General features: G+C 58.3%; 1 protein-coding gene across 4 annotated transcripts; it reads left to right on the top strand.

Moving 5' to 3' along the window:
- Window positions 1–4,342: 4,342 nt before the first annotated feature.
- Window positions 4,343–10,038, top strand: FGF8 (fibroblast growth factor 8). Of its 4 annotated transcripts, none has more exons than XM_060033592.1 (6): window positions 4,343–4,475; window positions 4,570–4,606; window positions 5,135–5,221; window positions 5,446–5,626; window positions 8,799–8,905; window positions 9,748–10,038. In XM_060033592.1, the coding sequence occupies exons 1-6, from the start codon at window positions 4,444–4,446 to the stop codon at window positions 10,036–10,038; spliced, it is 735 nt and encodes a 244-aa protein (XP_059889575.1). In that variant the 5' UTR covers window positions 4,343–4,443. The 4 variants fall into 4 exon arrangements, with proteins under 4 accessions (XP_059889575.1, XP_059889576.1, XP_059889577.1 ...); XM_060033593.1 differs by having other exon boundaries at window positions 5,479–5,626; XM_060033594.1 differs by lacking the exon at window positions 5,135–5,221.
- Window positions 10,039–12,984: the final 2,946 nt, after the last annotated feature.

The following is a 12,984-nucleotide window of genomic DNA, read 5'->3' on the forward strand; positions in this document are numbered from 1 at the left end:
GGTCCCTAGATAACCCGAAGAGGCTGGTATTGGGGCAGGTGTGGTAAACTTTGGAGAGTGTTTCCCACAACACTGAAAAGCACTCCCTCCTCAACACATCCCTGGGGGAGTTTCCCTTCTCCCTGTGGTGAGGACCAAACAGGTCTGATTTTTAACCTGGCTTTTTCCTCAAGTTGAGGATAAAGGAAGATGATCCCTCTCTCTGTTGCGGTGATCAGGGTCGCAGGCCCCTTTCTCTTCTCCAGGACTTTCTTGAAGTGCTTCCACCAGGAACCGGGGTGGAGGGGGCAGCCAGAATGGAACCATTCACCTACCCGCGGCACGGGGTCAGGAGGTAGAGGGGAAGGTGGAGCTGGCGCCCTCTGGTGGGCGAGGTTGAAACCGCCTGTGGCCGTGCGGCTTCCCGCGCCGCCTCTCTAGGGGCTCTTAGGGGTACGCCGCGGTGCAGGGTCCTACGTGCCCCGCCAGTGGTCTGGGCGACTAAGGCCGACTTCATTCGTTCGTTCATTCACGCATTGGAAGGGCTCCTGTTAGAACCCTTCCCTTCTTCCTCTCGTCTATAGCCTCCAAAGTCCTTGGCACGTGCATGGTTGAAGGCGCAGTAGCCTGGCTGAGTGCAGCGAAGAGTCATCCCTCGTGGGAAGCCTCCCCAGCAGACATATCTACCCCCTGTGCGTGGCCCCGCCCAAATATTTACCCCCCGCGACGCGGCTGATCTCTCATTGTACGCCTTTGCTGGTTTCTTGGTGGGTCTTTCCCGCGGCCCCGGCCGGCGCCGAGCGCTCTCCTGCCCGCGGTGGGGGCCCAATCCACATCTGCTTCGTCCAGGAGTTTCCCGGCCCGACGGGGCGCCCGGCGGACAGAGCTGGGAATTGTTTTTTCTCCTTCCCCGCCCCCGCCTCTCCTCGATCCCCCTTTCTGCCCTCTCAGCGCACAGTAGGAGAGTTGCCAATTCACTTTGGCCCCTGAGAGCTGAGGGATGAAGGCTTACGCCAGGGTCTGCAGACTCTTGGAGGAGGGGCAGGACTGTATTTGGGGGGTGAAGTGGGACGACTCCCAGACCCGGGCCTAAAGTGCTTAACACAGCCTCCGCGATTTACATTTGAACGGTCGGCGGAGGGTCTGCGGCGCTTTGAACGCCGGGCGCAGGAGGCGCGCGTTTGAGCAAGCGGCGATCCAGGCGGCCCCGGCCGGTTGGTGTGGATTTGAGGGGCCTGGGGTTGTGCTGCGGGGGCGACCGATGCACTTGGAAAGAGGCTGAAGGTGTGTGTTTAGAGGGGCTATTTGTGTTGGCGAGAGGTGTGTGTTTGTGCTTGCCGGAGGCGATGGACACTGTGTGTGTGTGTTTTTGTGTGTGTGTGTGTGTGTGTGTTTGTGTTTGCGGAGTGTGGAGGCAGCCGGGAAAGGTGGCCGGCTGTCACTCAGCGATCAGGTTGACAGGCGCTCCCTCATCAGGGCCAGGGAGCTCTGATTGCAGATTCGAGGAAACAAAATAGCAATTGTAATTACGGGGCTTTGATAAGATAAAGGAAGGAGCGAGCTGGCCGGGAGGTGAGTAAGAGAGCAAGGGAGGAGAGAGCGGCCTGCTGGGGCCCCGATGGAATATTTGCATCTGTCACTCACGGGGGTGTGCCCTGGCAGTACCCGGTGCCTGATGCGGAGGTGTCCTTATTGCTGCCCCCCTCCTTCTAGAGACAGGGACTTTTGGGGAGATGAGAAGAATCCCCCAAAATCGACGAAGGTCCAGTTGGGGGAGATTCTCCAAATATAAAAGAATTCTGGTTTGTACAGGCCCCTTGATGGAGGTTAAGGTGTAGGACTCAAACTCTGACCTCCACACTTTTAGGCCCTGGATTGCTCACCTCTGGGGGAGAGGGAGGAGGGTAGATTAAGATCATTGAGGTTCAGCCCAGCTCCTTCAAAACATTCTGGGGCTCCAAACCAGGGTTGGTGGAGACAGGTTGGACTGTCTCCACCCCAGTCTGGGGAAGGACAGGTGCCCAGAGTGACTCAGGTTGTGACTCCAGGACTATGCACACTAAGGATGGGCTGGATGCCCTGACCTCTGTCTGGGTCCTGCTCCCTGCTGTTCTCATCAGACTATTTTCAGAGGGCTGGGTCCCTGGTGAGGAGAAGGCCCTTCTCATGCTCTGCTCCCCATCTCTCCACTCATTGTTTAATGCATACAAATAAACATTTTCAAGGGCCTACTATGTGCAGGGCATGAGGTTAAGATAGTGAACATCTTGCCTGCTTGAAGCAGTGCAGCTGGGGAGTTAGACACCCAACAAGTGGCTGGCAACCTCTAAGACAGAGGAGCTCAAATGAAGGAAATGTGCTGGTCTGGGCTGTGGGCACCGGAGCCCACGGCACCTGTCTTCCCCCAGTGGGCCCACCTCCCAGTGGGGTTGAGAGAAGATGGTGCAAACCCAGCCCTTAGCAAATACAAGTGCTCAGTAAATGGTGGTGCTTATGATTATTATCTGTTGGGAGGGTGGTGAAAGCAAGCCTCCCCGTAGAGGACCCACATGCACTGAGGTCTAAATGCTCAGCCAGTTTCTCCATTATTCATTCATCGAATACTAGTTGCAGAACAACCCCTGCCCAGCTCTCTGCCATGAGCTGCAGCTTCTGAGCTAGTAAGACATGGTCCTTGCCAGGCGGTCTGTGTGGGCAAGAGCCAGTTGAGGGAACAGACTCCTGGAGGTGGGTAACAGGTGGGCTCAGGAAGTCTACTTCTCTGGGGAGGGATGAGATCTTGGGACAAGTCTTCTGACTCTGTTTTCCCATCTAGACCTCACTCAGTGTTAGCGTTATGGCTGGGAGTAGGAAAGGTAGGCCACAGAGAAAGGGGAGGTAGGCAGAACTTTGCTGTGCTGCCTACTGCCTCTGGCCTAACGGCTTCCTGGGACCACCCCAACCCCTCCAGCCCAATCCCCAAGGACGTGGCCGGGGCAGTAGGGCAGGGGAGGTCTTGGGTGAGGCCAGCAGCTGGGCAAAGCATCAGTGACTCCACCTGCTCCTCAGAAGTATCTGTCCCAGGGCACCTCTGCCCACCCAGGCTGCTCTCAAAGAAGCACCATGGCTCAGGGTTTCTCAAAGCCCCTGGAGGGAAGAAACGAGCGGCTGGGAAAGGCTTAGACGACTCCTTACCTTCTTGATACTCCCCCTCCCCCACAGTTGACACAAAGCCAGCAGTTCATGTCTAGTACACAGTAGGTGTGTAAATACCTGTTCAATGCACAAATATTGGGACTCTGAGAGAAAAAGCTGGGCAACCTGGATCTAAGTCCCTTCCCCAGGAAAAGCAGCTGAGAGCAGTTATTTTTGCGCCCTCTGCCTGCTTCTTTGGTGGGGGGGTTGAGGGTGGTGGCAGTGACTCTGCGTCTTACCAGGGACCTCTGGGCTCTCCCATAGTTGGCTGTGGTTCCTCTCAAGCTTCAGGCTAGTGTGTATGGGGGCGGGGGGGGGGTACGGGGCAGGGGTGATGGTGATAATGGGGGCAGGAAGGGGAGGAGAAGATGTTTCTCCATCTCAGGGCCTTCTTGGAGACTGAGCGAGACAGGGGAGACCGGCAAGGCAGGGTACTCAGCCGAAAGATGGGAGTGGGTGTCGGGTCCCCGACGCAAGCATGCACTGACAGAGAGGAGCGCACAGCAGTTCACTCCAGTGTTAGCAGCCACTTGCAGGCGGCGGGCCCAAGCGAAGCACACAGTAGGCGGCTCAGAGAACCGCCGTATAGCCTGAGGCGTAAGTGGACAGGGTCCCACGGTGGAGACCGGGCACCTTCCCACTCGGGCTCACCGGCGGTCCAGGAAGCTCCAGCCGAGGGTCTCGGGACTCCACGGGGTGGGAAGCCCGAGGTGCCCCCCATCCCCGCCCGCCTGGACCCCAAGAGCGCGCCAGGGGACAGGCCGGGGTTGGGGGGAGGCGCCCACACCGGCCGCCCCCCCCAGACGGTCCCCAGACCCCTCCCCTCGCCCAGACCCCCAATCCCATACCCGCCGGCCGCCCCGCCCCGGCCCGCCCCGCCCCCGCCCCGGGCTGGGTCCCGGCCCCCGCTCCCAGCCGGGGGCTGCGGGCTCCGGCCGCCCGCCCCGCGCTCCCCCTTCACGCCCGGTGCGGCGCCCCCCGCCGCCACCCTCCCCTCCCCTCCCCCTCCCTTCCCACTTACCCACCCCCCCCTGCCGGCCCGTTACCCTCCCTCCCGCTCCGGCTCCTCAGCAGCCAGCGGCCACCGGCTCCGGCTGCGGCGCAGAGGCACTCGGCGCGGCGCGGCGAGCTCGACATTCCCTGGGACCTAAGGAGCCGCGTCGGGATCGCCCGGGCTCCCGCCCTCGAGCCTTCCTCCGCCGCCGCCGCCGCCCTCGGCTCGTCTGTCCGCGGCCTCCCGCGCACCGGCGTGATCCCGCCGGGGCTGTGCGTGCTCCCCGGCCGCGCGCCATGGGCAGCCCCCGATCGGCGCTGAGCTGCCTGTGAGTACCGCCGCCCCGCGCCCCCGGCCGCGCTCCCGCCCGCCCGCCGCTCACCCTGCGCCCCTCTCTCCCCGCCCGCTTTTGTCTCCCACAGGCTATTGCACTTGCTGGTTCTCTGCCTCCAAGCCCAGGTAAGGCGCGCTGCGCGGAGGCGGGGGCCGGAGCCGGCGGGGGACGCCGGGGGGCAAGGTCGGGCAGGGGCAAGAGGACCGACCCTGCGGCCGTGCGGCGGGCTGGAAGGCACCTTAGAAATGCAACCCCTAACTACCCCGAGGAGGGAACTAAGGAACAGAGAGGTAGCGCCTGCCTAAGGTCACACAGCCAGCGAGTGGCGAGGCTAGAACCCGAGGTCTCGGAGTCCAGCTCTGTCTCCCACGCCTCCCAGCCAGGTGGGGGTGGATGGGGAACTCTGCGGGCAGCCACACCCGGCCGCCGAGGATGGAGGCATTCGGGGCCCGGGGGCGTTCGTTGTCAGAGGTACGGTGACTGTCTCAGGGACCCTCTCCGCGGCTCTCTGGGGAGGCTTGCGGCGGGACTGGCCGAAGGATCAGGTGCCTAGGTCCTCTGCGGTCTCAACATTTGCTCCGTGAATTTGTCTTTATAAATGTCAGGGGTCGGGCAGCGCTGCCTCCCGACTTAAAAGCGCCCTGCTCTTCTAGGAAGGCCCGGGAGGGGGGCCTGCGCTGGGCAGGGAGCTCGCTTCCCTGTTCCGAGCTGGCCGGGAGTCCCAGGGTGTTTCCCAACAGGTGGGTCCAGATCCTTCTCCATCCCGGGCTCATCCATGCTAGGACTGGTCTGTCCGACTTTCCTGGGTGGGGGTGGGGGGCGGGTGGCCTGAGCTGGTATGTTGGGGGGACCCCAGCCGGCTGCCTGGGGCAGTGGAGGGAGGTGCCGGGTGATGGGGGCCACTTGGGCCCCTGGGCAGAGTAGCATTATAATGGCGTGTTGTGTATTTTTCAATTTCCTAAAGGTAACTGTTCAGTCCTCACCTAATTTTACACAGCATGTGAGGGAGCAGAGCCTGGTGACGGATCAGCTCAGCCGCCGTCTCATCCGGACCTACCAACTCTACAGCCGCACCAGCGGGAAGCACGTGCAGGTCCTGGCCAACAAGCGCATCAACGCCATGGCAGAAGACGGGGACCCCTTTGGTAAGGCGAGCTGCGCTGCAGTGGGGTAAAGGTAGCCTGTGGAACGGGCCCCTCTTCCCCAGGCTGCCCTGCTATGACTGGACCTACCAGTCACATCTGCGCTGGCCAGAGGCCTGCACACTCCCCAGCTCAGAAGGGAAGGAGTTAAGGCGAAAAAGCATCTTGGGGGTCAGCTGGAGAAGAGAGGGTTGGGGAAGGGACCTCGGGGAGTACTCGGCCCACAGGTGCCCCTTCCCTGCCCAGCAGATGAATGAATCCAGGAATCTCCCTTTCCACCTCCCCCTTTCATACCCCTCCCCACTGCAGGTGGAGGCAGAGGGTTCAGGGGGAGGGGGCCCAGGTTTAAGGGAAGCTCTTGAAAGAGGATATGTCGCCAGGGCCCACAAAAGGAGAGTGGGAAAGAGAAGGGAGAGAAATCCCTTCAGCTCTCCCAGCTTGGGGGGGTGTTGCTGTGAACCTTTAAATACTTTGATCAGAAGGGTCAGTTACACATGGGGACTAGGCTAGGAAAAAGGCCCTCCCCTCTGCACTTGTCCAGGAACCCAGGCGGTCAGTCAGAGTGGGGCTCCTGGCTGCCGGTGGGGTGGTGAGTACAGGGAGCTACTGCGAGGTAGAGAGGCTGAGGACTGATTGATTTCTAAAGCATTCAATATTCCTTCCTTGAAACAAGGCCAATTTCCAGAGTCCTGGATGTACCAAGAGAAAAGCAAGCCCTCTGGGCTGCTGGTGTTGTTTTTAGAGAGCGATTATTGTGAGTTTAAAAACCTTTAAATAACGACCAAGTTAAACAAGCATGAAAGGAGAGGGGAAGACTCTATTAAAATGTAATAAAAAGGTGAGGCGTTTTAAGAGCTAAGAAGAAAAATGAAGAATGATATAAAACAGAAAAAGAACGAGGCTTTTTTTCAGATGTGGAGTTTGAAAGGAGTTGCAAGTCTGTAAATGTTAAAAAAGAGGTTCAAGATTGTTCTCTATGAATCTCTGGAGAGACCCCCGCGTCTGGCAGAGCGATTAAAACTCTTCTTACTTTCACCTTTTTTAACATTTCCTGAATACTTTCTCCTCTTCTCGAGCCAGTTTGGGGGATCGAGTATGTCTCGCTGCATTTTTTCTGCATCGACGTAGCTGACTTCCCTTCAAAGCTGGAGAAGGAGACATAATTTTCCTGGGATAAATCTGTCACTGGGGTGGAAGAATAGGTTTGAAAATGTTAAGCTTTCCAAAAGCCCAGTCGGGAAAGCTGCCGTAAAGTTCGGCCCCAGCTCCCCAGATCCATCCAGGAAGGAGAGTGGGGGCTTTCTGCGGTGGGGTGGGGCTGGGGGTGGCCTGCCTGGTGGCCGAGCTCCCCCGCTGGGCTGGCAGGGCCAGCCTACCGTCCCTTTGTCCCTCCAAACTGGCTACTTGCTGCCCTTCTTAGCTTCCAAGGAAAGGGAATGAATGCCTGGCTCCTCCTGGGTTTACTCCCATTGGAACAAATGGTCCAGCATCCTTGGGTTTTGGGGAGGGAAGAAGAGGCTAAGCTGCTCATGGGGGAATTCCTCTTCAGACATCAGAGGTCTGATGCCCACTTCTCTCCTTACAATTATAGGAGGCTTCCCAGTTTCCCTGGTCCCTGCCTGGTGAGCAGGAGCTGGAGGGCCCAAGAGCAAAGGCTTAGGGTGTATAGCCAGGACAGGAAGAATCTGGAGGAGAACAGCAGAGAAGTCCCAGTTGCTTCCTTATGGGCCCCAGGAAGGGACAGAGGGCTCCATCCCTATCTGCCCTGTTTGGCCAGAATTTCAGAATGGAATCCCCTCCCATCTTCTCCAGTCGGTGTCCTTCCTGGCCCTTAAAAATAGTTGCTCCTTGCCCTGGAAGGCAGACCAGGAGAGGGATGAGCAGACTGGCTGGGTCCAAGAGGAGGTGGGTGGGAGGGGAGGTGACAGCTGCATTTCCCTGGCTGACTTGGAGCCAGACTGGGGACTTGGCTACTGGGTCCCAGCTCTGTGCTTCTGTGAAGGGGGGCAGGTAGTCACAGGCTGGGCCGTGAGGGCTGCCTTGCTGACCTGTGCCCATCACCTCCCATTAGTTTCAGGGACAGAGAAGGTGCCACCTTGTCAGTACAGGCTGGGAGGCAGACCTGGGAGTACCCAAACTTCTTTCTCAAGGAGGGAAAAGGCTGCAGTAGGGAGGGCAGGAGACCCAGCCCCTTCTGTCCCATCCCAAACAGCTAAGTCGGTCCCCACTCCCTTCTTGGTGACAGCCTCAAAGGGAGGAGTTGTGCAGAGAGTGGACAGGGACCAGGGCTTCTGTGGCAAGCGGGCTGTCTAAGGGGAGAGGGGAGTGGGAAGAAGGCACAGAATTCAGCTCCCTGTCTCCTGGCTCTCAGTGAGAGGCAAGCACACCTGATTTTCTCTCCTCCTCACCTACAGAAAGTGTTTGGTCACTGGGGTGAGAAGCCCAGTGCTGCTGGAGGGTGAGAGAAAAGATTATTGAGTTGTTGATTTCTGAACACTGGGGCTGGGGACTGGGGTGACTGGGAAGCGTGGGGAAGAGATAGCATCCTCCCAGCTGGTTCTGGGAAAGCAGCTGGCCATGGGCTGTGGGTGTAGGGAGAGCTGTCTCATCCCTATCAGCTTCTCAGCAGAGCAGGGGTAGGGTGGTGTGGCCAAGGCTGTGGGTTAGAATCCGAGACACCAGAAACAAGAGAGAGTGCTTTTATGTTTGACCCCAGGAGTGGAGGTCACCACTGCACCCCAGACATTTGTAATGATCTGTGAGGCATGTGCATATAATATTCTGAGTTGGAAGAATCCTCAGAGATCTTTGATTAGAAGCAGAATTCTAGTCAAATTAAAATTTACTTGAAGCCTCGGCATAAAAGTTATTAGTCTGGTTTTAAAAGAGGGTATTTTCAGTTTGATGGCTCCAAGACCCCTCTGCAGAAACCAGTTCATATGCCATGATCTCATTCACCCCCCTTCTGTAAACCCAGGTAAGGGGACGGTCTGAAGCCCAGAAAGGAGACTTGACTTTCCCAGGGTTGCACAGCATGTTAGTGGCTGGAGCCCACGCCTTGGGTACCTGGCTCTTGGAGCAGTTGCTTCTGGGAAGGGCCAGCTGGGATGGGGACATGGAGCACTGGGGGTCAGGGAGCTGCTCATAACCACTCTCCCCCCACATTCCCTGACAGCAAAGCTCATTGTGGAGACGGACACCTTTGGGAGCCGGGTTCGAGTCCGAGGAGCTGAGACAGGCCTCTACATCTGCATGAACAAGAAGGGGAAGCTGATTGCCAAGGTGAGGTCTTAGAAGGAAGGGAGGGGGCGGCTGGGGTCTGGGGAGCAGGCTGGGCTGGCTGAGCTCCTCCAGGATCCCAACAAGGTGGGCAGAGACAGAGGGCCACCTTGGGCTTACCTAATGATTGGATGGTGGGGGAGGTGAGGGAGGAGGAAGCTGAGAGATGAAAAGCTATAAAAGCAAAGGAGGAAGAAGGCAGGCTAGGGAAGGGGCGGGGGGGGGGTGGTTGGTAAATTCCATATATCTTTTTAACAAATCGCCAAATTGCTTTGCTATTATGTCCAATTACATGGTACCAGCATTTGGAATGTTCAGTAAGCCGCAGGCCCAGCCCCTCGGCGGAGCTCTGAAATGGCCCCATTAGTCACGGCTCCTCTACAGCCTCGAGCTCCCCGCTTCCTGGGCTTCTGGGGCTTGGGGCTCAGCATCTCCTCACCGGCCTTCCTTCCCCCATAGGGTGGCAGCCCTGGGGCTGCAGGCCGGCATCCTGAGGGGCTGAAGGGGGCAGGTGGGGAAACGGGTGCTAGCAGCTTGGGCCAGACTGGTGGGCAGGAGGCCAGGGTAGGCAGGGGCTGGGCCCCCTCTCTGCCTCTCTGTGTTGGGGCCCAGCCCCTCGGTAGACAGCCATGTGTCACTGCTACCCAGGAGGACAGGAAGTTGCCGGGTGGGCTGTGAGTTGTCAGGGATTAGAGAGCGGGTGCCTGGGCAGGGGGTGGGGCTGCCCACCCTGCCATCTGCTGGGGTGCCCACCTGCTGTCTGGGGCCGCCTCCCCTCTGCCTCTGATGGGGGCGGGTTCTGAACAGAGCCCGGTGACACCGTGTCTGGCCCCCCCTACCTGCAGAGCAACGGCAAAGGCAAGGATTGTGTGTTCACGGAGATCGTGCTGGAGAACAACTACACGGCCCTGCAGAACGCCAAGTACGAGGGCTGGTACATGGCCTTCACGCGCAAGGGTCGGCCCCGTAAGGGCTCCAAGACTCGGCAGCACCAGCGCGAGGTCCACTTCATGAAGCGACTGCCCCGCGGCCATCACACCACAGAGCAGAGCCTGCGCTTCGAGTTCCTCAACTACCCGCCCTTCACGCGCAGTCTGCGCGGCAGCCAGAGGACTTGGGCCCCCGAGCCCCGATAGGCCCTGCCCGGCCCCTCCCCGCCGCTCCCAGCGCCGGAGGTTTCCTCTGGTGCAGGATGAGGTCTGCGCTACTGAAGGCTGGGGAGGAGCTGGGGGAGCCCTGGGCCCTAGTTGTTGATAATTGTTTGCTGTTGGGTTTTTTGTTGTTTTTTTAAACAAAAGAGAGGCTCTATTTTTGTATTCCACTTGGCTGTGGCGTCTGACTTCTTAACTCTCAGGAAGGCCAAGTGAGTGGCCTAGACTGGGATTCCAGCGGGGGTTTCTTGGGGGTGGGGGGCTTTTTCTAGTCCCGCAGAGGCGCTCCTGAGACCCCAGCAGCTGCAGGGTAAGACTGCTAGGCCGCCGGGGGCTCCATTGCACCCCCAGGTGGGGGCAGAGAGGAAAGAGCCTGAACTTTAGGTCAGATCTTTCAAGGGCGGGTGTCAGTGGAGGGTGGTTGGGTATTAGTTGCTATTAAATGACTGAAATATTTATTTAACTGACGTATTAAAAATGTGTGTTGGAGAGTGAGTCCTCCTGGGGTCAGCGCCCTCCCCCCGCGCTGCCCCAGCTGGCAGGCGGCTGAGAGATGCAGCAAATCAGGCAGCAGCTCTGACTGCAGCCTCCCTTCTACCTAAGGATCCAAACCTGTTGGCCGTCCCTATCATTGTTGCTGGAGGGGTTTTCTTGGGAGGACAGAAGCAGGGAAAGGAGCAAGAAGAGGCTCTTAGCTGGTCCTGGGACCTCTCAGACATGGGCTTTTAATAGGAGTCATTGTTAACACTTCCCCAGGCCACCCCTGGGCCAGAAATGATGACTTTGCTAGGACTGGAGTTGTAATCATGGATTCAGTGGGTCCTTTAAAAAGTGCCTTTCTGTGTATGCCTCGGTCTGTGTGGGAGACAGATCAGAGATGCCAGAGCTAGTTCTTTCTGAGTACCAGGCTCCAGAAAATGAAAGAAGAGAGCAGCTGCCGGGGTCCAAGGTGGAGGTATGTTGGAGGGGGGCTGCCAAGGCTGGTGTTGACAGTCGTGACATGAAACAAGTGTTAACTTTGGGATATCTGGTTAGAAAGCTATGAGCAGAAGGTGCTGAGCTCAGGCGCTGCAAAAGACCCCAGGGGACTGTGGTCCAGGGAGAAGCTGCCAACCTTGGAGAGACCAAGCCTAGAGGGAGTGGAACTGGCATTGGCCAGGAAGGGAAGCTCACAGGCCTAGAGCAGAACTCATCTCTGGCCAGGGGGGGAAGGAGCAGGTGGTAAGTCAGAAGGACTAGCCTGTGAAGAAGGACTGCTATGGATGAAGGAAGACCAGGTCATGCTATGACAATGGTAGAGCAGGTCATTCATGGCGTGGGCAAGAGGACTGGCCTGTGGTGGGTGGAGGGGTGGGTTCTTGGAGGTGGACTGGTGAGATTGGCATCACACCACCCGGAAGAGAGCCCAAGCCCAGAGGCAGCAGGTCTCCTGAGGTCAGAGCTGGCCCAGTCATCATACCTGAGCTCTCATTCTGGTTGCTTCCACTGCCTTCTTTGGGCTGGTCCCATAGCACAGTTACTGGACGAATCCAGAAACCTCTTCCTTCTGGGCCTCTGGTCCTTTGGGTGGAGGGCAACCCAAGGCTTCCTAACCACGTGGGCCTCCAAGAGTTGCAGCCGCAAATCCCAGGCTCAGGCCATCCAGATGGATCAGGAATCCTAGGGCCCAGTGGGAAGCCTTGGAGAGGTTGGGGTACCATGGGGCCTCTTCTGGCCTGCTATGGGGGTGAAGGGCTCTGGACAGAATAGGTTTCTCCTGGTGCATAGATACGAGGATGTGGGGAGGGGGCTCTAGACATCTCTCTTCCAGCTCCCCCAGCTCTTAGTGCCTCCTCTTCTGCTCCATCCCCTCCCCTCCCCCTTTAATTAATTCTGGGTGAGCAGCCTGGCTTTATTGTGCAAGGAGCTGGGGTCTCACTGTGGGAAAAGTCACACCTTCTGAGCAGCTTCTGATGCCATGCAAATGAAGAGACCGTCCAGGAAACGCTTTCATCTGCACGGCCGCCTGTCCAGCCCCCAGCCCAGTAATTACCCACATTTCATTTGTTTGAGAGCAATTCCTGGGGGAAACCACAGGGTAGGAGGGAGTCTGGGGGGTGGATGGAATGTCAGACTCTCCCTGCCTGTGATCCTGGCCACAAAGTGGGGCCAGGCTGGGCCAGGGTGGTCACTGGCTAGGCCAAAGCTACCCTGAAGCCCACAGGCTGGGGATGCCTGAGTACTCCAGGGTGGTGGGGTGGAACTGTGCAACGGTTGCGACGACAGAGAAGAGGTGGGTTGTCCAGAGGGCCGGACCTGCCTCATGGAGAAGGGAGAGATGACTGATGGGGGAGTAGAGGTGGACAGGAGGGTGGTGGTCTTGTCCTTGAGGTGACCTGAGGCTTTGGGAAGGGGTTGACTCCCAGCAGGACCCCCAGCCAGGCACCCTGGGGAGCTGAGCCCAGAGCAGTGGGGCTGCGCTGGGCCGGAGCACCCACTACCTTGTTTATCTTTGCGTTGCTGCCTCCACAGAGCCCTCGCTAATGGGGTTTTACAGCCCACTCAAGCTGCAACTGGCCAAGAATCAATCATTACCGGCACTTAGCGGTTTGATAGTTAACAGCCTGAACTGAAGCCAAACTGGTTGTTAACTGTGATAACAACTGATTTCAAGGGGTTATTGCCGGCCCAATATGCTCAGCCCATTTATTTCGGGGAAAACAAGCAGGGAGCTGTTGCAAGGCCCAGAAAAGGGAGGAGGACAGGGCTTTCCTCAGCCAAAAGGCCTGCCACTCTGTCTAGGAGTGGGTGCTGGCTGTGAGGACCCTGGGGGCCGGCTGAGGTGTGCGTGGAGGCCTGGCCTCCCAGAGGATCTGAGGATCTGTGTGCGGGCCCAGGTGATCCACGCAGAAGGCCCTCTCCAGTCCTCCCTTCTCCCCAGTTCTGACCTCA

Source organism: Delphinus delphis, chromosome 16 (assembly GCF_949987515.2).
Source record: "Delphinus delphis chromosome 16, mDelDel1.2, whole genome shotgun sequence".
Classification (NCBI taxonomy): Eukaryota; Metazoa; Chordata; class Mammalia; order Artiodactyla; family Delphinidae; genus Delphinus; species Delphinus delphis.

Excerpts from the sequence above, each read along its gene's own strand:
- FGF8 (XM_060033592.1), top strand. The coding sequence starts at position 4,444 with ATGGGCAGCCCCCGATCGGCGCTGAGCTGCCT. Across the intron at positions 4,607-5,134 it reads TTCTCTGCCTCCAAGCCCAG|GAAGGCCCGGGAGGGGGGCC; the intron begins GTAAGGCGCGCT and ends CTGCTCTTCTAG. Across the intron at positions 5,222-5,445 it reads CCCAGGGTGTTTCCCAACAG|GTAACTGTTCAGTCCTCACC; the intron begins GTGGGTCCAGAT and ends AATTTCCTAAAG.